The 27,584-nt window shown below is 34.8% G+C and overlaps 1 protein-coding gene and 1 pseudogene across 1 annotated transcript in view; both read left to right on the top strand.

The window, feature by feature from the left end:
- LOC117716058 (uncharacterized) overlaps positions 1–151 on the top strand; it is a 48,921-nt gene extending 48,770 nt beyond the window's left edge. Inside the window, 1 exon segment of the mRNA XM_076940999.1 lies at positions 11–151. Within this exon segment, the coding sequence (XP_076797114.1) occupies positions 11–151 (141 nt within the window).
- A 653-nt stretch (positions 152–804) lies between these two features.
- Positions 805–27,584, top strand: LOC117716057 (uncharacterized; annotated as a pseudogene).

The following is a 27,584-nucleotide window of genomic DNA, read 5'->3' as shown; positions in this document are numbered from 1 at the left end:
ATTTACACAGTCCTCACAACTTCATGTTCACTACAGAATTCATACTGGAGACAAACCTTACAAATTCAATGAATGTGGGAAATCCTTCACCTGTTCTTCCAGTCTTAGAGATCACCACAGCATCCATAATAGAGACACACCCTACAAATAGTAAGAAGTGTGGTAAATCATTTACACAGTACTCACATCTTTTCATTCACTATAGAATTCCTACTGAAGAGGAATTACATTACAAATGTAATGAATGTGGGAAATTCTTCACCCATTCCTCCAGTCTCAGAGTTTACCACAGAATCCATGTAGGACATAGACCTTAGAAATGTCATAAGTATGATAAATAATTTACATGGTTCTTACATCTCCAAGTTTACTACAAAATCTGCCTAGAGTTCAACCCTACAAACGTAAAGGATGTGGCAAATCTTCTATCTGATGTTAATCTCTCTAAGGTTATCAAACAATCCATACTGGAAAGCAATCTTATAGGTATAATGAATGCAGGAAGTCCTATTCCTGATCCTCAAATTTTCAGTCTTACCAGAGAATCCTTACAGGAGACAACCTGAAAAATGTGGTAACAGTGGACATTTATTTCCAAAGTCCTCAACTCTGCAGCCTCATCACTATAATCCATCCTGGAGACAAACCTTTCAAAATAGTGAATATTGCAAATCCTTTACCCTGTCCTCACATCTTCATGGTGACCATAGATTCTGTGTTGAAAAAAAAAAAAAAACACATTACCAATGTAAAGAATGTGGAAAATCCTACACTTAGAAACCATATTTGCAAACCAAATTTAGCATGCATGCTAGAGGCAAACCTTACAAATGTAAAGAATATGGCAAATCATTTATCACAAGTTCAATCCTTAGACCACAAACAAGATCCATGCAAGAGACTAACATGATAGGTAATTACTCTTCTAGTATTCATGCAGAAATCTGTCATTTACAATGAGAAATGTATTCATAAGAATTTAAATAATGTTGAAACCTTACTCATTATCAGAGAACTACCGCAGGAAAGCTCTATATTTCATTAGGAATTGGAAACATTTTACCCAAAACAGCTTATATTCCTATTAAGTATTTATTTGGAAAAAAATGAAAAAAAAAGTTTACCCAGTACTATTCTGACATCATTAATTAGTTATGGTATGGAGTTTATGTTCTAACAGACTAAAGAAATAGTATTTTAAAATGTAAGGATTTAAGCCAAGATAATATTAATAACTATCTTAATAAAAACCAGTTGCATAGTGTTATGTATGTTTTATTAGGGTAGAATATTGACTTTTGTGAAATAAATGTTATGTGAAGATTATTGTTTTGTTAGTCTTTGAACTTTTTATAGAGTTTATATTACAGGTAATTTTAAAACTCAAACTAATCCCTTCTTTGTCAATGTTTTCAATAAATACATTACAACTGTCTTCTATTAATCCTACCTTGGTGTGATTAGTATTCATTTTATTCTAGGATGATATCATTCTCATCCTACCTTTACTCATTAATAATACCAACAAAATCATGTCTCAAAAATTAACTTGATTGCTTTAGACAAATGCCAAGACAGCAATTATAACATGTATATATCCCGAGAAGAGAATCCCTGAGGTTTTCTCTCTCTCTTTCTGTCTCTCTGTCTCTCTGTCTCTCTGTCTCTCTGTCTCTCTGTCTCTCTCTCTGTCTCTCTCTTTCTGTGTGTGTGGGTGTGGGTGTGGGTGTGTGTTTTATGGATAAAGTCACTGTCATTTCAAGGAACATAACTTCATGTATATGGAAAAGTACAATGTCGACCCATTGTTGGGTGATGGGATTGAGGATTTAAAATGATAAATACTCCTGTGCACATATTTTGATATTCATTGTGTGTGCTGAATATAGTCTACTATAGAATTCTCCTGCATAGAAGTTTTATCCAAAATATTTGTCCCCTAGAGAAACTGGTTATCCTAAATGACCCAAAGCTGCCTCCTGCGTACATATATACATAATAAACCTGTCTCTCTTCTTCTTTATGGCTCTTAACCTGTGTACAGTGTTTAATTCTATGCAATGAATCTGCTGAGCTTTCTAGACACAGTGGCTCAACATTGCATATCATATCACTGGGATCACATCTGAATATAGCTTTTCAACAGAACCCTTCACTTTTTGCTCTCTGTCTTTTGAATATTGCCTTGAGACAACAGTCAGATCTATTAATGGAAACATGCTGAAAGTGACAATTTTAAGACAATATTTTTAAAAACATGAATGAAGTACCTTGAGTCTTTTAAATGAATAGTATTACTAATTTTATTAAGGATGAAAATTTCCAGTGCATTAAGTCAGTAAGACTTCATAAATAATATTTTATGATTGTAGACAGAAAGAAGTTTATCAAAAATGAAAACTATACTTAGAATTGTGCCTTTCACAATTCTATCTAGAGAGATTTTGGAACTCCAAGAGAGAACTGTATTGAAAGATAGCTGTCTGAAATCTGTCTCCAGCAGAACACAGGCAATCAGCTTGTAATGCATGATTTGGCTTTGAGTTATTCATTCATTACTGCCAGTTATCCTTTACTGAGATTGCCTCTGAAAGCCGAGGCTAGTCCTTGGCACTTCACTCAGTTTTGGTTTCTTGATCTGTGCTGAAGAATTTTAGTTCTATAAAATCCAAGTTGTAAATTGTTGGCCTTAATTCTGAGGAAATGGGATCTCTATTCAGAAAATACTTTCAAATAGATAGATAGATGATAAAAAGTTAGAATATACATAGATATGTAGTGGACATATAATATGTACTAAATACACTTACCAAAATAAATATTTACATATATACATATGTAATCTATGAATGTATTTTCTGAAATATATATGTATATATATATATGTATATATATACATATATATACATATAATCTAGGTTTATTTCTATGTACTTTATCTATCCTCCATCAATAATTATATTAATATAGATATAATATAAATGTATAAGTTTTCTATATATATGTATAGGATATAGATATAATTTTAGGTTTAGGTATAAATATAGTAATGGGTAGAGTCTATGATTGGATATAGCCTATTCTAGTAGTTTCAGTATTTTGGTTTTAATGTTTATGCTTTTTAATCCCTTTAGATAGATTTTGTAAAATGTTAAAACCACAGTTGTGAATTTAACTACCATTTCTGTAAGGTTTTTAGTGGAGTTTTGAGGATATATATATATATATATATATATATATATTCTTCTGAAGTGAGAATACCTTGACTTATATTTTTATTATAACTATCACTTTCATTTCTTCTTTTTTTAATATTTTATTTACATTTAAGATGCCATCCACTTTGCCCATTTTCCCTCCCTATAAAACCCCTGTCCCATGCCCCCCTTTCCTTTTTGCTTTTATACAATTTTTTAAAATGTTAATCAAAGGATTTATAAGTTTGGTAATGCTCAATCAGAAGCGTAACCCAATACCCAACCTAGATATAAAAACTATCTTTGACTGGTGGAGACCTGTGAACATCTGCCTCCATGCCCCCTCTCTCTTTCTCTCTCTCACTACCTAGCTTCTCCTCTCCTTCATCTTCTCTCCTTACTCCATGTCTTCCTCTCAATATGCCTTCCCACTTAGCTTCTCCTACATATCACTCTTCCTGTTAAAGTAAAATTTTTCTCTCAAAATACAGTTAGAGCATACTTATTCCTAATTGTACCAGTGAGGTACAAGATAGTCCTAATACCCAGTCCATCATTTTGTTGACTAACCAGAACCTCTGTCATCTCTTCTAACTAAAACACTTACTTTTGATCCTGGCTTTTTTTTTTTTTTTGCTTTAGAATGAATGTCAGCTGAAAACTATCTACTCTGATCTTTTCTCTCAAAGTAAATAGCCAGGATTGGCTATGAGACTATGGGTCTTCAACCCCGTCAGAAATCCAGAATGACTGAGTTAACTGAAGTTATGGGAAGCACTAAGCATAGCTTCTAAAACTTAGCTAATTTATAGAGACCACTGAACACCTGAAAAGCCCCTATATTATCGAACGTTGGAGCATCAAATCTTCAGCCTTCTGGCCCAGAGTCATCTGACAGACATTAGTGATGCAGGATTATTAAGGGTTGATTACTCTGTCTAGGCAGATATAATCAGTCGACTATTCTGCATGTGCGTCCTCTTCTGAACAGTAATGTGTCTGTAGATGGAAAGAGGCAATTCTTGCCTAGTGGCTGTCACCACAAAACTGGCATAACACAAAGGATGCTCAATTTCTTCTTAGAATCCACAACAGGAAGCTGTCAGGAGAAGACAGGTCTCTAATCAGAATGGACATTAATATATAAATATTTGTAGCATCAATTCTTTGGACTTCTGATGTTTTGAAAACCAACTATCTATGTAAGGTCACCTGGACTGTTGTCTGTTCACTCCTCTCAGCTATTTCTAAATAAAATATGGGAAACCTCCTAACAATAAACTCAAAGCCATAAATTTGCTATAGTCCCTTAACTCATAGGTTAACCATCCCAAATCAGTTAAAAAAGTTAAAGAAGGACTGGGTCTAGGCCTTGTATTCCTAAATGTGTTATACAGGCACATTGCTTATGAGAGTATCAATATTCATCTCACTTTTATATTAATAAGAAGCTCGTAAGAATGAAAACCTTACATTTGAAATCAAAGTAAATTTTGTACCATTTAAGAAATTATAATTTCATCTTGATAATAATTATACAGATTTCTACCAATAGGTTATGGCTATACAATAAGTCCAAGCCAATCCTCCCTGTTCCAACAAAACCACTACTTTTCTCTAGAAAGACAGACCATTATTAACCACATTAGTCCCCAAGCCCAGGCAATAGGGGCGCTGACTCTTCTTTAACTTCTTCAAGCTGATTACGGGCATTGAGATATTAGAAGAGGGATGGGGGGGAGAGTAAGTTGATAAGCCTCTAATGCTGTGTCTTCACTGAATCCAGATGGAATTCCAGGACATCAGAGGTTTGGGCAGGTCTGCTCAGTATGGTTGATGAGTAGATACACCAAGGCTGTGTATTCTGCAATATACAATTCTTAGAACAAGTTTTAGTATCAAGAAAAAAAAATTCCCCCCCTCCAGAGGGCTGACATTTTTTTTAAAGATGTTGGTTCTAACAACTTTTCTTTTTCCCCCTTTTTAAAATTGGTTGTAATATTTACATTTCAGATTTTATCCCCTAACTCCACTTCCTCCCACCACCCAGAAACCTCCCATCCCATCCCTCTCCTCATGGTTCTATGAGGCAGTGACCACACCAAACCCCCACTATCCCCTCCCCACCCTCACATTCCCCCCCACTCTGTGTTTATTTTTTTATGGGACCAAGAAACTCCTCTTCAACCTATGCCCGACAAGGCCATCCTCCCCTACATGGACCTCTGGAGTCTTGGGTCCCTCCCTATGTGTTCCCTGGCTGGTGGTTTAGACCCTGGGGGGCTCTGGTTGTTTGGTATTGTTGCTTTCCTCCTGGGGTCGCAAACACTTTCTGCTCCTTCAGTCCTCTCTCTAAGTTCTCTATTGGGAAACCCCTGATCATATCAGTGGTTAATTGTGAACATTGTCCTCTGAGTGTGTTAGTCTTTGGCATACCTCTAAGGAGACAGCTATATCATGTTCCTCAGATTATGCACTTCCAGCCATCCACAACAGTGTTTAGCTTAGGTGGCTGTACATGGGATGAATACCGAGGTGGAGTGGTCTCCTGATGGCCCCTCCTTCAGTTTCTGTCCCATGTTTTGTTTCCATATTTGCTCCTTTGAGCATTTTTGTTACTTGTTCTAAGTAGAACTGAGGCATCCCCTCTTGGTCTTCCTTCTTCATGAGACTCATGTGGTCTGCTGGTTGAGTCTTCGCTAATCCTAGCTTTGGGACTAACATCCGCTTAACAGTGAGTAAATACCCTGTGTGTTCTTTTGGGATTGGTTTAACTCACTCAAGATGATAATTTCTAGATCCATCCATTTACCTAAAAATTTCTCAAATTCATTATTTTTAATAGCTGAGTAATACTCCATTGTGTAGATGTACCACATTTTTTGTATCCATTCCTCTGTTGACGGACATCTTGGTTCTTTCCAGCTTCTGGCTATTATAAATAAGGCTGCTATGAACATAGTGGAGCATGTAACTTTATTATATGTTGGAGCATCTTCTGGGTATATGCCCAGGAGTGCTATAGCTGGATCCTCAGGTAATGCTATGTCCAGCTTTCTGAGGAACCGCCAGACTGATTTCCAGAGTGGTTGAACCAGCTTGCAATCCCACCAACAATGAACGAGTGTTCCTCTTTCTCCACATCCTCACCAGCATCTACTATCACCTGAGTTTTTGATCTTATCCATTCTGATTGGTGTGAGGTGTTATCTCAGGGTTGTTTTGATTTGCATTTCCCTGATGACTAAGGATGTGGAGCATTTCTTAAAGTGTTTCTCAGCCATTCGAGTTTCCTCTGTTGACAATTCTTTGTTTAGCTCTGTACCCCCATTTTTAATAGAATTATATAGTTGTCTGGAGTATAATTTCTTGAGTTCTTTGTATATCTTGGATATTAGCCCTCTATCGGATGTAGGATTGGCTAGGATCTTTTCCCAATCTGTTGGTTGCAGATTTGTCTTATTGACAATGTCCTTTACCTTACAGAAGCTTTGCAATTTGATGAGGTCCCATTTGTCAATTCTTGATCTTAGACCATAAGCCATTGGTGTTCTGTTCAGGAACTTTTCCCCTGTGCCTAGGTATTCAAGGGTCTTTCCCACCTTCTCTTCTATTAGTTTCCATGTATCTGGTTTTAAGTGAAGGTCTTTTATCCACTTGGATTTAAGCTTTGTACAAGAAGATATGAATGGATCGATTTGCATCCTTTTACATGTTGACCTCCAGTTGAACCAACACCATTTGCTGAAAATGCTGTCCATTTTCCACTGGATGATTTTAGCTCCTTTGTCAAAGATCAAGTGACCATGGGTATGTGGGTTCATTTCTGGATCTTCAGTTCTATTCCATTGATCTTCATGCCTGTCTCTGTACCAATACCATGCACTTTTTATTACTACTGCCCTGTATTATACTTTGAGGTCAGGGATGGTGATTGCCCCAGAAGTTCTTTTGTTGTTGAGAATAGTTCTTGCTATCCTGGGTTTTTTGTTCCAAATAAATTTGCAAATTGCTCTCTCTATCTCTATGAAGAATAGATTTGAAATTTTGATGGGGATTGCATTGAATCTATAGATTGCTTTTGGCAAGATGGCCATTTTTACTATATTAATCCTGCCAATCAAGGAGCATGGGAGATTTTTCCATCTTCTGAGATCTTCTTCAATTTCTTTCTTCAGAGACTTGAAGTTCTTGTCATACAGATCTTTCACTTCTTTACTTAGATTCACTCCAAGATATTTTATATTATTTCATTTTCATTTCTTCTTTTGCTTCTTGCACCAGGTAGAATGTAGAATACAATATTTAATAGGTAGTGGTAAAATGGACATCAGTATCCAATTTTTTATAATGAGTGCAATTGCTGTAAGTTGCCTTCAATTGCCTTGATGTTGGCAGTATGATTTATATCTGTAGTTTTAAAAATTACTTCAGTAATTTATGTTCATCCCAAATTCTGTGTCCTTTCCAGTCCCCCTTCATAGTGTCCCTCCTCCCATACCTGCTTCCCTTCTTTTCAGAAAAGATGTCCCCCCCATATCTGCGATGCTGCACATCAAGTCTCTGTGGGGTTAAGAACTTCCTTTGTCATAGAAGTCATAAAGGCAACCCTACGTGATGGAGGCCTCATTCTAGCCCATGTCTGCTGTCTGTAGTTGCTCAGTTTCTGAGGACCAAGAATTATGAAGGTTAGTCAACTTGTTTGGTATTGCTATGGAGTTTGTATATCCCTCATAGCCTTTAATCTTTCTCCTAACTTTTCTGTAAAGTTGCTGACCTCTATCCAATGTTTGGTTGTTCAAATCTACATCTGTTTTAGGCAGCTGATGCAAATAGCCTCTCAGAGGACACTTCTAGTCTTCTGTCTGTAAGAATAACAAAGTATGAATGCCACTGTTGGGAATTGGTTCTTGGTCATGGGATGAGTCTCAATTTGGGCCACTTACTGGTTGTCCATTACATCATTCTCTACTTCATTTTTGTTTCTACACAGATTTTAGACAGGACAAACTTTAGTTTAAATATTTTGCTGATGGGTTGGTGACCTTATCCCTCTACTAGGAGAACTCCCTGTCTAGTGGAGGTGACCTCTTCTGCTTTCATGTATGCATTGTTAGGCATCATGTCTACATTCACAACCATTGACTTGGGGGGACATCCTAAATCCCTGCAGATATCTGGTGCTTAATAGAGATTACCCCCACTCCCTCCCTCAGCTGGTGCAGAGTTCTTTCCATTATCATGTACAGCTAGACTTCTCACCTGTCTCTCTGCACAACTGATTCTGCCCCACCAATTTCTCTCCCCATGCCCTCTTTCACCAAGTTTTCTTGCTCCCTCTGGCTTCTATGAGTATCTATTTCTTCCTCTATGTAAGATTCAAGCATCTGCACTTGAATTTTTCCTTTTGTTTAATTTTTGTGCTGTGGGGTAGATCATGTTTGTTGAAACTTTATGGCTAATATCCACTTAGTGAGTACAGTATCAAACTGTACATGCCCTTTTCAGTCTAGGCTAGATCTTCTAGAATAATATGTTTTAGTTCCATTCACATGGCTGAAAATTTAATGATGCCCTTCTTTTAAAAATAAAATAGCAAAAGAGTATTCCATTGCAGAAATTAATCACATGTTCTGTATCCATTCTTTAGTTGAGTTACTTCAGAGTTGTTCCCAGTTTCTGACTATTGTGAATAATACTGCTATGAACACATGTCCTGCTATGAATAAGTGTCCCTGTGGTATGGTGGAGCATCATTTATTTATATGACCTGCAGTATTACTGGGTTTTCAAGTAAAACTATTTCTAATTTTCTAATAAACCACTGGACTGATTCCAAAGTGTTTGTACAAGTTTGCAACCCCACCATTAATGAAGGAGTGTTCCCCTTGATCCATATCTGTGGCAGTATGTGATATCTCTTGAGTGTTTTATCTTAGCTATTCTGATTGGTGCAAAATAGAATATCAAAGTCACTGAATTGCATTTCCCTAATGACTAATGTTGCTGGACATTTCTTTATGTGCTTTTCATCTATTTGAGATTCCTTTGTTGAGAATTTATTTAGTTCTGTTTTTAGATTGGGTTATTAGTTTTGGTGGAGTAAATTTCTTTAGTTTTCTATGTAAGTTGAATATTAGCCTCTATTGGATGTACATTTAGGGAAGATCTTTTCCAAATCTGTTGGCTGTTGTTTTGTCCTATTGCCAGTGTTCTTTACCTTACAGAAGGATTCATTTCAGTTTCATGAGGTCTCTTTGTGATTGGTAAATTTTTGCTACTCAGTAATTGTTGATATATTAAAAAGTTGTATATTGTATGACTGCATTAAAGGCAATCCCATAATTTTTCTTCTATTAAATTTAGTATATTTAATTTTATATTGAGATCTTTGATCCACATAGAATAAAGTTTTAATAAATATCAATCTATTTATTTCATCACATTCAAATATTCTGGTAGATCATCCCAATTAAGAGAAGATGCTCTCTTTTTTTCCACTGTATGTAATTGGCTTATTTCTTTTTAAAAATCAATTGTCCACCACTGTGCAGGCTTATTTCAGGTTCTTTGATTTTTTTACATTGATTATCCACTCTGTTTCTATACCCATAGCAGGCAGGATACAGAGTGTATACATAAACATGCCCCAGTTTAGGGAAATGCCAGAGCAGGGAGGAAGGAGTAGGTGGGTTGGAGGGTGGAAAGCAACATCATAGAAGTGGGGAATGGAAGATGACATAGAGGGTTTCCAGAAGGAATATTGAGAAAGGGGAACACATTTGAAATGTAGATAGATAAAATATCCAATAAAAAATCTATATGTTGCAAGCCAATAGCCAACATCATGTTAAAAAGAATGACCCTTAAACAATTAAACTAAAATCAGGGTCAAGACAAAGCTTTCACTCTCCCCCTATCATTTCAATATAGTACTTGATGTTTTAGCTAGAGCAATAAGAAAAGTAAAAGAGATCAAAGGGATACAAATTTAAAAGGAAAAAGTAAAAGTACCGGTATCTGCAGATGATATGATAGTATATTTAAGGGATCACAAACTTTTACCAGAGAATTCTTACAGCTGATAAACACCTTCAGTAAAGAAGGCTTTTCAATACAAATACTATACATATCAGTACTACTCCATGATGCAAGCAATCAATGGTCTGGTAAAGAAATTAAAGAAAACACACCCAAAAATAGACACAGATTATATAAAAATATCTCTCCCACTTGTTCAATGTGCATGATGTTTTAATGTTTATTGGATTTGTTTTGGAGTTATATTATTTAATAAATTGTCATCAATGTTCATAAGAAAGATTGGTCTGAAATATTCTTAATTGAAGCTCAGTGTGGATTAGATATCAGGTTGTCTCTGGTCTCATAGTATGAGATTCTAATGTTCCTTCTGTTTCTACTTTGTGCAATAGTTTGTGGAAAATTGGTATTAGTTCTTCTTTGAAAGTGTAGTAACAATGGGCATAAAAACCAAATATTCCTTGGTATTTTTTGTTGAGAGAATTTAATGACTGTGGGTGCATTGAGTAAAGGGCATTATTTTCAGATGTCATATTGCTTGATTTTTCCATTGATTAGTTTTTGTTGAAAGTCTATTTTATTATATATTATAATGCCTGCTTGAGTTGCTTCTTGGTTATGTTTGCTTGGAAATATTTGTCAGTCTTTCATTCTGCGATAACATATATTTTGTGAATATATGTTTCTTGTCTGCACGCAGAATAATGGGTCCTATTTTCAAATTAATTCTGTTTACCTTTTTATTGGTGAATATATATCATTAATATTTTGAGATATTAATGACAAATGACTTTTATTTCTTAACTTTTTTACTGGATATTTCATTTATATTTCAGATTTATCCCCTTACTCACTACCCCTCCCATGAACCTCCTATCCCATCCCACCTCCTCCTGCTTCTATGAGGATGTGCCACCACTTACCCCCCCCCCAATCCCATGATTTGTTATGAAATATCTTAGTTTCTTAGTGATTGAGAGTTTTGCTGGGTATAGTAGTCTGGGCTGGCATTTGTGTTCTCTTAGGGTCTATATGATATCAGTTCAGGATCTTCTGGCTTTTATAGACTCTGGTGAGAAGTCTGGTGTAATTCTTATAGGTCTGCCCTTTTATGTAACTTTACTGTTTTCCCTTATTGTTTTTAGTAATTTTTTTTTTGTTTTGTACATTTGTTGTCTTGATTAATATGTGACGGGAGGTATTTCGTTTCTGGTCTAGTCTATTTGGAGTTCTGTAGGCTTCTTGTTTATTCATGGCCATCTCTTTCTTTAGGTTAGGGAAGTTTCTCTCTACAATTTTGTTGAACATATACTGGCTCTTTAAGTTGGGAATCTTCACCCTCATCTATACCTATTATCCTTAGGTTAGGTTTTCTTATTTTGTCCTGGATTTCTTGGATGTTTTGGGTTAGGCGCTATTTGCATTTTACATTTGCATTTTCTTTCCTGGTCCAATTTAGTTTTATAAGCTTCTTATGTGGTTATATGCATGTCTTTCTATAAGTTGGAGAAATTTTTGACTATGACTTCATTGAAAATATTTTCTTGTCCTTGGAGCTGGGACTCTTCACCTGCTTTGTAACCTCTTATTCTTAAGTTAGGACTTTTCATACTATGCCAGATTTCCTGGAAAATTTTGTGTCAGGCCTTCATTAGATTAAATTTTTTTAATGTAACAGTTTCTTCTACTGTATCCTAACACTTCAGATTCTCCCTACAAACTCTTGTATTCTATTGGGGATGTTTATATATGATGTTTCTGTTCTTTTTCCTAAGTTTTCCAATTCCAGGATTCACTCAAATTGTGTTTTCTTTATTGAGTCCATTTCTATTCTCATTTCTTGAACAGTTTTATTCATTTCATTCTCCTATGTAATTTTATTTTCCTGGGTTTTTTGAAGAAGTTTATTAGTTTCCTCTTTAAAGGCCTCTACTTCGTTGATTATAGTTTCTGTATTGCTTTGAGAAATTTATTAATTTCTTTTTTTAATTTATTTTTATTTTTTATTAGATATTTTATTTACACTTCAGATGGCATCCCCTATCCCCATTCCCCCCCACCCCCCTTAGGAAACCCCTATCCCATGCCCCCTTTTCCTTTTTGCATTTATACATTTTTTAAAATAATGTTAATCATAGGCTTTATAAGTTTGGAATTGTTCAATCAGAGGTGTAACCCACTGACCAACCTAGATATAACAACTATCTTTGACTAGTGGAGATACATGAATATCTGCCTCCCTGTCTCCCCTCTCTTTCATCACCTAGCTTCTCCTTTCCTTCTTCTTATCCTCTTCTAATATAAACACATCTATCATCATTACAGGACTTGATTTAAGGGCATTTTCTTTGTCTTTTGTTGTATTAGAATATCCAGGTCTTGCTGTGTTGAGATACTTTTGCTCTGAGGGTGCCATGAAGTCTTGATTCTTGTAGTTCTTGTTTAGGTTCTTATTGGGCCTTTACCCATCTAAGTTTCCCTGAATGTTCCTTATATATCAGTTATAGGGAAGACAGACCTAAGTCTAGATGTTGACTGTGCAGTAGGCCTCCTATGAGCAGCCATGTACAAGTTGTTTTTGGTATAGCAGGTCTGGAATGTTTGGTGGGCCTTGTCTTTCCTTGGTAGTACGGCCTGGATGATAATTGTTAGTCTGGAGTGACAGAAACCAGCAGAGCAGTGGACAGAAAATGGAGTGCCAGAGAGTGCCTGAATCTATCTCAGGGATATTAGGCATGGCCCAGAGGATAGGCAGAAGTATAGGGAATAAGTGATATGACTTCATTGTTTCTTCTTCAGCACGCTTGGATGTTCCTTGTTTGGTAGCCATGAAGGAAGCCAGAAAATACAGTGGCTAGGCTGACTCTGAGTTTTTGATACTAATCATAGTAGCACACAGAAATCTCTATGCATATGTTTGTATGTATTATGTTACCTGTTACCAAAAATGTATACCTAAGAGTAATTTGTCATGTGTTTAATGGTATTAAACACTTAGCAAGTATCTAAACAGTATTTCTAAACAGCTACCATATTTTGTACTTTTTCTAATCCTCTGTGTTTTCAATTACTATATTGTTAGTACTTATTACTATCTCTTTCCTGAGTACTATCTCTGTCTTGGGGTCAGCAACTTGAAAACATTCAGTTGGTTTTCTATAATGAGTGGTGGGGAGAAACCTCCGACCACATTCTATGTACCTGCAGGTTTGTAAATATCCTCTGGATATAAAAATCTATGACGTCTCTCTTATATCCACCATCTTGCCCAGTACCTTAATATTCCATCCATTATTTCTTTATAGCCCAAAGTACTGTGCCAAATGTGTATCATCATTTACAAGAAACAAAGGTAAAAATAAAAATCAAATAAAATCAAATATATTCGTGGTTAAACTCTTTCTTGACAGTATCTCAGAGTGTAAAGCTGGTTATCCTTGAACATGTTATATTGCCTGGATCCAGTGTTTTTGTCTTTTCTTTATCAGCCACAAAAATGTCATACTAACGTACCCATGGGCCAATTAACAGAGGTAATGTCTCAATCTAAGTGATTTTTCTTAGGTGTGTCAGGTTGAAAACCAAGTCCTGTTAGTTAAGTTTGCTATTGCTTTGATGAAATAATTTGTCCAAAAGGAACATGAGGAGAAAAGGGTGTATTTCACTCACAGTTCCACATAACCATTCATCTTCAATAGCAATGAGGGCTATAACTCAGGGCAGCAAGGAACATAAAGAGCTAATACATAGGATGTGGAGCAAACCTGCTTACTGGCTTGTTCAGACTCCTTTCCTGTATAAGGCAGGACCACAAGCCCAGGGATTGTATGACCACTAATGGACATGACTACCCCACATACATGAAGAATTTTAAAAATGCCTTACAGGCTGGAGGATAGCCTAATATTTTGGAAGCATTTTCTCCATGTAGGTTCCTTCCTTTCAGTTTAACTTAGCTTGTGTTGACACAAGTCTAGCTAAGATAACTGACACACCTTGATACACAAAAGCATCCCTCTCCAATTAAAAATGGTGTTCTCATTTATTTACCCCTAACAAGTCATGTTAATATTTATATCACACTATAAAAATGAAACATTTAATGTTCCACAGTCTTTACAAGTTTAAATATATTAAAAGTTTAGTGTCTTTACATATCTAAAGTCCCTTAAATGATCAAAGTCTTTCCATGTTGTGCTCCTTTAAAAATAAAAATTAAGCTACAAATTTTCTTACTTAGTGAGTCACCATATAAACAAAGCAACATCAGCCTTCAACATGTGTAAATAACATTATGCACAGTTATCTGGGAATCACTCAATATCTTCTGGATCCTTCTAAAGTGCTTGTGTCGTTTCTCTGGCTTTTTCCTCTGCAGCATACATATCAAACTATATCTGCTATACAGAAGCTTATTCTACTCCACTGATGCTTGGGTTCTTGGTGTTCATTCCATGTTACTGGCTTTATACAAATTCTGACATCCCTTGCTACAGCTGTGCTGTACCTTCAACAGCAGTCTCACCTGGGCTTCCTTCAGAGATTCCAACACTGCCACAAGTTGCCAAGCCTCAGATGCCCTACATAATCCTTAAATGTCTTCAAAATGAGTACTGTTTAGCTAAATCAAACACTACCAAGTTCAGTGCCCAACATGAGCTATCCTCTTACCACCATCTGGAAGAGAAATTTTGTGTTTTGAATTTGAAGTAATTCTTCCCAGAACATTTCCTCTCAAAGATGCTAGATCCTTTTTAGTCATACTTGATTCTTCAAGCATACCAACCAGACACCACAATTTTGTCACTCAAAGGGCCTGTTACAGTATGTATTTCCCTCTGAAACTTAACAATCTAGACTTCCATTGTCTATACTGTTCTCAACATTCTTAGAGTCCAAGCTCCTACACAATATCTCATTGAGATCTCAAAAGTTAAGCAGCTTTTCTAGCCCAAAGTTCCAAATCTCTTCCACCAATCCTGTCCAAAACAATATGGCTAGGTCTCTCAGAGCAATGTAATGATGCCTGACCAAAATCTATATTCTTCAGGATTCTCTAGAGTAATAATACTTATGAAATAATCTGCTTATATATAAAGGGGTGTTATTGACATTATATACTGACTGCTGTCCAGGTAATATAACAATTAATGGTTGTAAACAGAAACTAAAAAATCAGAGCAATTGGTGAATCCAAAAAGATGAATGTATACACTGGAATACTGAAGAGTTAATTTTTAATGAAAGTTCAAGAATAAACATGCTATCAAGTTGAGGACACAGAGACAAAAAGCATGTCTTCTTTCCCATCCTTATAGATGTTTCCAGCAGAAGGTGTGGCCCAGATTAAAGTTGTGTCTTCACACAGAATCTGAATAAAGGTATTTGTTTTTCTAGCTCAATGTTCCAGACTAGAAGTAGATTCAACTATACCCACCAAGCAAAATATCACCCAGGTATGCAGTCCAACTCTTGGTTATAGCTTTTTTTTTTTTTTTTTTTTTTTTATACCATCAAATTGACAACCAAGAATACCCCTCACACAAGACATCTTAAGTACCAACAATGTAAAATCATAATCTGAAGGAGCAGACAGGCCTCTGAGAGGTTAACATGCACTATTATGCAGGTATTTCCCAATTACTCGGTTGTTGCAATGAACATCAAGGCGATGTGAATCAGAGCAGTTCATGTTTATTGTGTCAGTCCTGGTCAATGATGGGTCAGATGGCACCTTGTCATAACTCTGCAGTCTTAGGTTACAGTTTTCAGAGTCTGGCAGGTTAGATTTCCTCAAAAAACTTGTAAAATTCTCCATGGATGCTGGTTGCCTATTATGAACCTTCCCTTCAAAGTTTTTCCCAGAAAGTCTTTGAACCATAATGAGTTCCTTTTATTTGCTTTGAGTTAAGGGTCCAAAATTATTCTTTTGCTTATGGATTGGGACTCTACAAGAGAATTCTGTTGAAAGGTCATTCTGGCTGTAACATGGTAACTTTGCAAAGTCACCTAAATGAAAACGTAAATACAAAACATATGGAATGCTGGTAGTAATTTATTGAACTTTGTATTCATTATAACAATCACTTTGAATCACTTTATTGAGTCAGTTGTTTTAGCGTAATGCTTTAATCACAGCACATGGAAGGCAGAGATAGGTGGATACCAGCATCCTAGGCTAGCCTGGTCTACAGAGAAAGATAGAGGATTTTCAGCGTTACCTAAAGAAACCCATTCACAGGGAACAGAATCAAATAACAACAAACAATTTTTTTTTTAATTAGGTAGATTTTGTTTTCTTTGATGATAATGAAATATTCTTCTCTGTATCTGTAGACTAATTTTGTGTTAAAAATGTGTTTTTCTAGATGTTAGAATAGCTAATCCAGCTTGTTTCTGGAGTCTGATTGCTTGGAAAATATTTTAGCCAGTGCATATTTGCCTGGAAAAAAATTTTCCAGCCCTTTACTCTCTCGCCCACCTTCTCTCTCTCTCTCTCTTTCTCTTTCTCTCTCTCTCACTCTCTCTCTCTCTCTTCCCTCTCTCTCTCTCTCTCTCTCTCTCTCTCTCTCTCTCTCTCTCTCTCTCTCTCTCTCTCTCTCTCTCTCTGAGTGTATGTGTGTGTTTGTGTGGGTGTAATTGTGCATTTTTTAGCTTCAAATGTTTTGTTTTTGATGGTATAGAATTACTTATTGCCTGTCTGCTGTCTCCTGTCTCCTGTCTCCTTAGGTGTAATTTCTTTTTGGGGGGTTGGAGTTTTGCTTCTAGTATGTTCTGTAGAACTTGATTTGTGGACACATATTGTTTAAATTTTGACTTTTTCTTGAAGTATTTTGTTTTCTTCATCTATGGAGATTGAGAGTTTTGTTATGTATAGTACTATAGGTTGGCATCTGTGGTTTTGTAGACGTTGCAATATATCTATTCAGACCCATGAAGCTTTAAGTGCCTATTTCTGGAATTTGGTATAATTGTGATAAGTTTGCCTATGTGTATTACCTTCCCCCTTTAACACTCCTCTTTTAATAACCTTTCTATGTTCTGTAGAATTACTCTTCTGTTTGCTATGCAGTGAGAGGATTTTCTTTTCTGATGATGTTTAATTGGTGTTATTACATGTTTATAAACATGTCTTTCATTAGTTTGGGAATGTTTTCTTCTATAATTTCATTGAAAATAATTTCTGTTCCTTGGGCTAGAACTCTTCACGTTCATCTATTCCTATGATTCTTTGGTTAAAACTCTTCATGGTATCCCAGATTTTCTGAATATATCATGTCATGATTATATAAATATAATATTTTCTTTCTTTGACATACCATAACATGTATTCTCAATGATTAGTATTACTGGAGGCAATTGCATAAATGTACTATTCAATTACTAAAAAAATGTGTTTCTATTTCACCATGTCTGCCTAATGAACCCATATAGTTTATGAAATAGTACATTCTGTCATACTTAAGCTGCAATCCTGTTTTACAAAGTTTTTGCCTTTGTTTTGCCATGATTCTAAATAATTTTAATTGTAGTATAATTTTTTCTAAGACAAAATTATTTGCATTATAGTCCATGTTTATTGAAAAGTACAAAGAAAATTTGAAATCTCTCTGTGAACTAGACCTTCATCTTGCATTTCTGAAATTTCTCAACCTTCACCTCATTGGCATAGAGCCTTAAAATGTGAAAATCATAGCAGAATGAAAGAGAAAAAAAATTAAAAAGAAACCTATGTAAAATTTCAATTAATCATTGAGGCACAATTTGAGTTCTTATTAGTATTTTTTGTAGACTGATAATAAATCATATGGATGAGTTTTTTTTTTAGGTAAGCACAGTGTCTCTCTTCGTGTTGTATAGTCTATTCTTCATAGAAAGTAAATGACAAAGCATTGGGTAGAAAAAGGTACTTTTACTATAGCACTTTTTGAGCTCTTATCAGTTCAGAGTTGTAAATGTGGATGATATTGTTGGAGGCTGAAGTTCAGCTGCGTTCAGTGACAGGTGAAGGTACTAGAATTGGTGCAGTGCTGTCATATTTACATGTGAATAATTTTTTTTTTGCTATTTAATCCAAAAGAATCAAACTCACTTTAAAAGGAAAGAGGTAAGAAAATATAATCATGAGTCTTTCTTTAAAACAACAAAATCATGGTATTTTAGAATGGAAAATGGAAGCTAAGAATAATATCTCGTTGGAGACAATAGTGAGGTAGGAATTGATTGCCTCGTTTCTTCTCGGCCACAGGCAAGTGTTTTGTTTACCTATTATCAGAAATAATTTCAGCTGGAATTACCTCACAGATACTGACCATTATTGCAAATAAAGGCATCGTTTTATTGTTGTTGTTGTTTTTGATAAAGTACCTCAGGCAAAGGTAAAGAAAACAAAAGGTGAATATCAATTTAAACTATATTCAGCCTCCATTTAAAATTACAATCTGTCTATTAGTTACATAGGAGGTCACCACTGCTACCTACCCAACTCTATAGAGAAATACACCATCTTCTGGAAAAACAGAGCAGCCGAAGGCAGGAAAGGATTTTTTTTCCTTCTGCCTATATAAGCTCATGATCTCTGGAGCAGTTTTCTGGCAGAAGGCAAGAAGTTCTGATTCCTGCTTTCCACACTTCAGTTTTATCAGGGACAGGGTGGAGGACTGGTTGCCTACCAATAAAGAGTGGCATTGGGAAGGTGTAATTTTCATATAAACTTTTGTGAAACATTACATTCTAAAGAAGAAAGAAAAGATGTGTTATTCTCAGGTAAATTGCTTTTTCCAGAAATAACATTTTTATTATATTTTTTATTTTTTATTTGTTTTTACAGAAATAACCTCATTATTATAACATCCAAACTTTCAGTGTGCTAACTCACATTTACAAAAAACCTTTCATATTATTTTGTTTAAATTTATATAATAAGTTATATAACATATTATTTAATAAATAATTTAATCATATATTAAATTATGTAATAAATGTATAATAAGTAAATTATATATTGCTTGTTAATTTATATAATAAATACATACTATATAATTTATATAATAAGACCGAGAGCCTATTGCCATAGGTCTCAGCTTTCCTGCTGCTGCAACTCTTTAATGAAATTCTTAGGTTTTATTGACCCAAACCATGAGTTTATTTTTGTTGCTAGTTCATAACTGCACTTTTGCTACTGCTATGAAGCATGCTATAAATTACATAATATGTAAATATCTCTGCTTTCTCATGGCTAGAAAACTACCATTAGATCATTTAGGAGATTATGCCATTTGACCAAGAAAAGTGTCAAGATCCACACGTTGAGAACTGCTAGACTATTGGATCTTTGCAGAGAAGTCAAATACTCTTTTTCATAGATCATAAGTCATCAAAAATCAATATTAGTTACTGATAACATATAATTTACATAGGTAACTAATATTTTATTGGGTCAAATATAGATCTTAGCCAATAGACATGAGGGAAAATGGTTAATTTTAATTTCAGGGTCTACTGACATTCATTGATGTGGCTATAGAGTTCTCTAAGGAGGAGTGGGAATGTCTCAATTCTGCTCAGAAGGCTTTGTACAGAGATGTCATGTTGGAGAATTACAACAACCTGGTTTCTGTGGGTAAGAATATTTTTATTTCATAACTTCAACTTCACCTCAGGAGTGTCTAAAACTTCTTTTAGTATTTGAATTTGGCCTTTATTAATTATAGGTATTGATTAGTAACATATTTACAGCTAATATATTATGTACATTTACCTTGATTTTACATTTAACCTAAAAATCCTTCAATATTAGTTACTTATTTTTAGGCAGTCATTACCAGTTATATGTGAATCCACTTTGCCTTCCACAGTTGACTTTATCTGATGCTATAATTTAAAAAAAGATATTCAGAGTTTAAAAAACAATTGAGTTGTGAAGACTCTAAAACATTTTGGGAAAACATGGCTATAAAAAGTCATTCATGCATTTTTAAACTTCCCTTCATGTTACATTATGGTACATTCCTATGTAAGTACCCAGGTGCATTCAATGGTATATTGTTATGTATATTTGAATATACAGGTGTTGCACTTTCAAAACCAAGGATAATCATCTGTCTTGAACAACAAAAAGATCCCTGCATTTTTGATCAAGAGAAAACAGAAGGAAGAGAACCAGGTAATCTGTAATGAAATAGTATGTGATGTGATAACTTTAAACCAAGGAACAATCTAGTCCTTAAATGTGATTTTTATTTTATATTAAATCTATCTTACATAGAGATAATCCCTAAGCATTTAATTCAGAATACTGTACCAAAGAAATATAAATCATGGCTGTTATTTAATTTTTGCCTTATATTATTTGAATAGTGGTAGTTTGAAATGTAGTATACATACATAAACATATATATATATATTTAAATTGGCCCTAGTATGTAAGTGCTCTCCCTTGTGTTTCTTGTTCTCTATTCTATGCCCCATTTCATGATATAATCTTGAGTATATTTCTTTTGTCTTCTATATCAAAACAAACAAGTATATTCACATTCATAGCTAGCAACATAGATATTCTATATATAACAGATATGCCCATATCTCAAAAGGTATATTGTCACATGAAATTAAGCTTTCATTGGTTGATTTTTTTCAAAGTTTCTCATTCATATTGATTGTTTCTCTCCTTATCCATTTACCTAAAAATTCCTTAAAACATAAAATAATGAAAAATTTCATGAAACCTAATAGATTTATACAGCTTACAAATAGTAAGTCAAGATGAAATGGACTGATTCCCTGAACCCAATTTAGAAACTCTTTCCCTTTTCCAATTTTATATTTCCTCTATGTCTACTCATCACTATCCATATAAGTATACACTACACTAATAAGTTTTATAAAAATAAGCATTAGTTTCTCACTAGATATGATCAACATCATGGGTTTTACAATACAGAGTGTTCATCAATTAAACAATACATTGTGACACACAACAGGAACCCACTCACAGAGATGATTTTACGTAAATGTAAATACACAGCAAAAAAATACACACACACACATATACACACACATGCACAGGCACACAAATGTAGGCACTTAAAATATAATCAAAGGAAAAAGGAGAGAAAAGCTTTTAACACGAGAATGAAGGTGGGGAATGTGGAGTCTTACCTTGGACATGCTGGAAGGAAAGAAGGGATGGTAAATAGGATGATGTTCCTACTTCAATTGAAAATATATTTTAATTGGTTAATTAAACTAAGTTATTTTTATCACTTTACATAAAGCTTTCTTGTTATATGGGTATTCCTCTTGTTTGATTAGGTTTGTACCAAGATATGCCATTTTATTTCTGGCTATTGTGAAGGTAGTTATTTTACTTATTTTTTCTTCAGGCCATTTATCAATTGTATGAAGGAGGGCTACTGAGTTTTTCGGTTAACTTTGTAACTGTCCATTTTACTGAAGCCATTTTTAGCTGTAAGAATTATTTGATGGAGTTTCTCAGTCATTTACATATACTATTATATCATCTGTGCATTGCAATATTTTCTCTTTAATACTTTTTAAAGATTTTTAAAATCATTTTATGTATTTCCTCCCAAATGTTGCCACCCGGTTTCTCTTCCCAAACTTTTCCATCCCAGACCCACACACATTTGCCTCTGAGAGGGTGTCCCCCCATGGTGTGCTCCTGAACATCAAGTCTCTATAAGATTAAGTACATACTCTCACTGAAACCAAACAAAGCACTCCTCTGCTACATATATGCCAGGGGCCTTGAACCTGCTCTTTGCTTACTAGATTAGTACCCCAGTCCCACAGGGCACTGAATTGGGATCAGAAGACCTGGAAGAGAGAATTGGAGGACAGGGTACACAAAGAAATAGCGGCTTGTTTATAGGCTGATCAAACCGCTGATTTTACTTTTTTTACACAGGGGTTATATACACAAAATGGCAGGATGTGGGGAAGGGGATGATGCAGGAGCATAGGTGTTCAGGGGGAGTACAGATATCTAACAGAACAGAGTGTCAGCTGGGTGAAGGTTCAGGGGACAGTTCACTATGACTCCTTCTATGATTCATTTTCCCTTATCTAAGTTGGTACCATCCACCAAGGCTAGCCAAGGTCTATGATTATCTACAAGACCAATGACTACTTGTTCCTATCCAGGCTGATAAATTTCCACCAAGGCTGCATGTTTACAATATCTTATAATTATCTCTTTCAGTGTTTTTCCACAGAGACCAGAGAATTTGTGTTAGCAGGCTGACTTAGGCCTATGGCTGATTTTAGACCTTCAGTGAATAAGCAAAGCTGCCCCTGACAGCTTAATCTCTGGGAGCTCACAGAGATCCTGAGTAGTTGACATTGTTCATCTTCCTATGGGGTTGCCTTCCCTTTCAGCTCCTTTAATCCTTCCTCTGTTGCTTCCATAGGGGTCCCCAACCTCAGTCCAATGCTTGGCTATACATATCTGCTTCTATCTTAGTCAGCTGGTGGTAGAGTCTCTCAGGTGCCAGCTATGCTAGACTCCTCTCTGCAAGTACAACATGGCATTAATAACAGTGTTAGGGTTTGGTGTCCACCGACATCCCAAGTTGATCACTGTATATCTTTGCCTTTCCTTTCTGCTCTATTTTAGTTGCAGAATTTCTTTTTGTAAGAAAAAATTCTGAGTCAAAACTTTTAAAGGTGGGTTAGTGAAACCATTCCTCTCCTTTTACAATTCATACCTTCTTAATCTCCTTAATTGCCTTATTGATCGAACTAGAAGTTTACGTAGTATGCTGAGGAAACAAGGAGAGCATGGACAGCCCTATCTTGTTTTTCACTTTAGTAGACTTTTTAAAAGTTTCTCTCCATTTAATTTAAATTTGGCAATTGGCTTCTTCTTTATTGCCTTTCTTGAATTTAGCTGTATGTCTTGTATCCGTGATCTCTCGAAGACTTTAATATGAACAGGTATTGGAATTGGTTAAAGGATTTTCATTGTCTATTATAATAATCTTAGTTTTCATTTATTCAGTTTGCTTATATATTGGATTACATTGATAGATTTTTATGTATTGAATGACCCCTTCGTACCTGAGATGAACCATTCTTGATTATATTGCATGATGTTTTAGATGTCTTCTTGGATTGTAGTTTGTAATTATATTATTGAGTATTTTGCATCATTGTTCATAATGGAAATTGTTCTTTTTGTTTTTTGTTTGTTTGTTTTGATTTTTTGAGACAGGGTTACTCTGTGTAGCCCTGGCTGTCCTGGATCTCACTCTGTAGACCAGGCTGGCCTCGAACTCAGAAATCCTCCTGCCTCTGCCTCCCAAGTGCTGATATTAAAGGCATGCACCACCACTGCTAGGCTGGAAATTGTTCTTAAATTTCATTTGACTTTTGTATATTTGTGTGGTTTAGGTATCAGGGTCAATGTGTACTAGAAGAATGAGTTTGGCCATATTTCTTCCATTTCCATTTTGTGGAATAGTTTGAGGAGCATGGGTATTAGCTTTTCATTGACATTATGATAGAATTCTCTGCTAAAAGCATCTAGTCATGAGCTTTTTGATGCTGTTGTTGTTTCTGTTGAGAAATTTTTAATGACTGCTTCAATTTCCTATGTTACATTGTTTACCTGATCTTGATTTAACTTTGTTATGTGGAGTCTATCCAGAAAATTGTACATTTCATTTATACTTTCTAATTTTTGACACAGAGCCTTTTGAAATAAGAATTATTGATTCTTTGGATTTCCTTGAGGTCTGTTGTTATATCCATGTTTTCATTTCTGATTTTTCCATTCAAGATATTTTCTCTCGGATTTTTAGTTATTTCAGCTAAGGTTTTATCTGTCTTGTTGATTTTCTCATAGAACCAGCTCTTAGTTCCTTGATTCTTTTTCTTGTTATCTTTGTTTCTACTCTTTTGCTTTAAGCTATGAGTTTTCATTCCTGGTTCTATTCGTCTTTGGTGTCTTTGTTTTTTTTTTGTTCTAGTGCTTTCATGTGTGCTTTTAATTTGCTAGTATGTGCTGTATCTGTTTTCTTTAAGAAGGCAGTGTTATGCTCTTTCCTCTTAGCATTGCTTTCAGTGTATCTCATAAATTTGAGCATAGTTTGCCTTAATTTCCAGTGAATTTAAAAATTCTTTAATTTCTTCATCTCTTCTTTGACTTCATGGACATCAATTTAAGAATTATTCAATTTCTATGATTTTGAATGCATTCTGTTTTTCTATTTTTGAAATCCAGGTTTAAATCATGGTGCTATAAAAATATACAAGGACTTATTTCAGTCTTCTTTTATTTAATGAGGCTTAATATATGACAAAGTATATGGTCAATTTTGGGGAAGGTTTTGTGACCTAAGAAGAGTATATATTATTTTGTGTTTGGGTGAAATGTTCTGTATATATTTGTTAGGTCCATGTGATTCATAATATCTGTTAATTTTCTGTTTTGATTATTTGTCTATTGCTGAGAGAGGGGTGCTGAAATCTCCCACTATTATTGTTTGGTGTTCCTTATATGTTTTGAGCTTTTATAAAGTTTCTTTTATGAATGTGGGTTCATTTCTGCTCTTAAAGTTCAGAATTGAGACTTCACTTGGTAGATATTACTCTTATATATATAAAATGTTGTTCCTCATCTGATCTGATTATTTTGGTTGAATATCTTTTTAATTAGATATAGAAATCTCTACTCTTGCTTGTTTCTTGTGTTTATTTGATTTGAACAACTTTATATCAAGCACTTTCTTCTGATGTAGTGTTTGCCTTTTTTTCTGAGGTTTTTATTGTTTTAAACAACAAAAGGATGAATTTTGATTACACATCCATACATTTAGTCGGTTTTTTTAATTAGGAAAATTCCATCATTTTTATTGACAGATGAGGAATGCTTGTTAATATCTGTTATTTTGTTATTGGTGCGGGGTATATGTGTGTGCATGTGCATGTGTATGTTTGTGTGTTTCTCTTCTTTTGCTTTTCCACATTCACATTTGGTGTGAATTATTTATTTCTTGTTTTGGGGGGTATATTTACCTTTCTAGTGCTTGAGTTATCCTCCCACTATTATTCATAAGGCTGTAATAATGGAAAAATTTTAATGTATTTGCTTTGCTTATGGATTTTTTGGTTTTCTTCATTGGTGGTAATTTACTGTTTTGGGTGATATAGGTTCTTGTCAGATATCTGTAGTATCATATGTCTAGGCCCTTCCAGCTTACAGATTATCTGTTGAGAAGTCAGGCGTAACTCTTATGACATTGTCTTTATATGTTTTTTAAACTTTTACTCAGGCAACATTATGCACTCTTTCTTCTTTACTGTATATTTCCACATATTTCAGGTCAAAAAGGAGAAGGCACTCAGAAAGCCAAAGTATTTACCCAGACACCAAATATTCAAGCTCACCAAAGCATCCATAAAAGAGACAAACCTTACAAATGTAAAGAATGTGGGACATCTTTCTCTTGTTTCTCAAGGCTTAAAGTTCACCACAGAAACCATACTGGAGAAAAACCTTACAAATGTAATGAACGTGGAAGTTCCTTATCCCATTCATCATGTCTTAGTGTTCACCACAGAATCCATACAGGAGTCAAGCCTTACAAATGTAATAAGTGTGGTAAATCATTTATACAGTCCTCAGATCTTAAAATTCACTACAGAATCCATACTGGAGAAAAACTTTACAAATGTAATAAGTGTGGTAAATCATTTACATGGTCCTCTCAATTTCATGCTCACTACAGAATTCATACTGGAGACAAACCTTACAAATGTACTGAATGTGGGAAGTCGTTCACCCGTTATTCAAATCTTAAAGTTCACAACAGGATCCATACTGGAGACAAACCTTACAAATGTAGTGAATGTGGAAAACATTTTGCCCATTCCTCAAGTCTTAGAATTCACCACAGAATTCATACAAGGGAAAAACTTTAAAATGTAATAAGTGTGGTAAATCATTTACACAGTCCTCACAACTTCATGTTCAATACAGAATTCATACTGGAGACAAACCTTACAAATTCAATGAATGTGGGAAATCCTTCACCTGTTCTTCAAGTCTTAGAGATCACCACAGCATCCATAATAGAGACACACCCTACAAATAGTAAGAAGTGTGGTAAATCATTTACACAGTACTCACATCTTTTCATTAACTATAGAATTCCTACTGAAGAGGAATTACATTACAAATGTAATGAATGTGGGAAATCCTTCACTCGTTCTTCAAATCTTAAAGTTCACCACAGCACCCATACAGGAGACAAACTTCACAAATGTAATAAGTGTAGCAAATCATTTACACAGTTCTCACAAGTTCATGTTCACTACAGAATCCATACTGGTGAGAAACCTTACAAATGTACTGAATGTGGGAAATCCTTCACCAGTTCTTCAAATCTTAAAGTTCACCACAGCATCCATACAGGAGACAAACCTTACAAATGTAGTAAATGTGTTAAATCATTTCTACATTCATCAAAACTTCATGTACACTACAGAATTCATACTGGTGAGAAACCTTACAAATGTAATGAATGTGGTAAATTCTTCACCACTTCTTCAAGGCTTAGCGTTCACCACAGAATCCATACTAGAGACACACCCTACAAATAGTAAGAAGTGAAGTAAATCATTTACACAATACTCACATCTTTTTATTCAGTACAGAATCCTACTGGAGAGAAAACTTACAAATGTAATGAATATGGAAAATCCTTTACCCATTGCTCAAGTCTCAGAGTTCAACACAGAATTCATGTAGGAAACAGACCTTAGAAATGTAATTATGATAAATAATTTACATGGTTCACACATCTTCAAATTACTATAGAATCCATTCTAGAGTTCAACCCTACAAATGTAAAAGATGTGGCAAATTTTCTGTCTGGTTTTAATCTTTCTAAGGTCATCAAAGAATCTATACTTAAAAGCAATCTTATAAGCATATTGAATGCAGAAAATCCTATTCCTGCTCATCAAATTTTCAATCTCACCAGAGAATCCTTACAGGAGACAAATCTGAAAAATGTGGTAGTTGTGGACATTTATTTCCAAACTTCTCAACTCTGCAGCCTCATCACTATAATCCATTCTGGAGACAAACCTATCAAATATAGTGAATGTTACAAATCCTTTACACTGTCCTTAAATCTTCATGGTGACCACAGGATTTTATTGCAACAAAATCATTACCAATATAAAAAATGTGGAAAAATCTACACTCAGAAACCATATTTGCAAACCAAACTTAGCATGCATACTAGAGGCAAACCTTACAAATGTAAAGAATATGGCAAATCATTTATCACAAACAAGATCCATGCAAGAGACTAA

The sequence above is a fragment of the Arvicanthis niloticus genome, chromosome 10, assembly GCF_011762505.2.
Source record: "Arvicanthis niloticus isolate mArvNil1 chromosome 10, mArvNil1.pat.X, whole genome shotgun sequence".
Classification (NCBI taxonomy): Eukaryota; Metazoa; Chordata; class Mammalia; order Rodentia; family Muridae; genus Arvicanthis; species Arvicanthis niloticus.
Note: the sequence above shows the minus strand (reverse complement) of the source record. Positions and strands in the feature narration are given on the sequence as shown.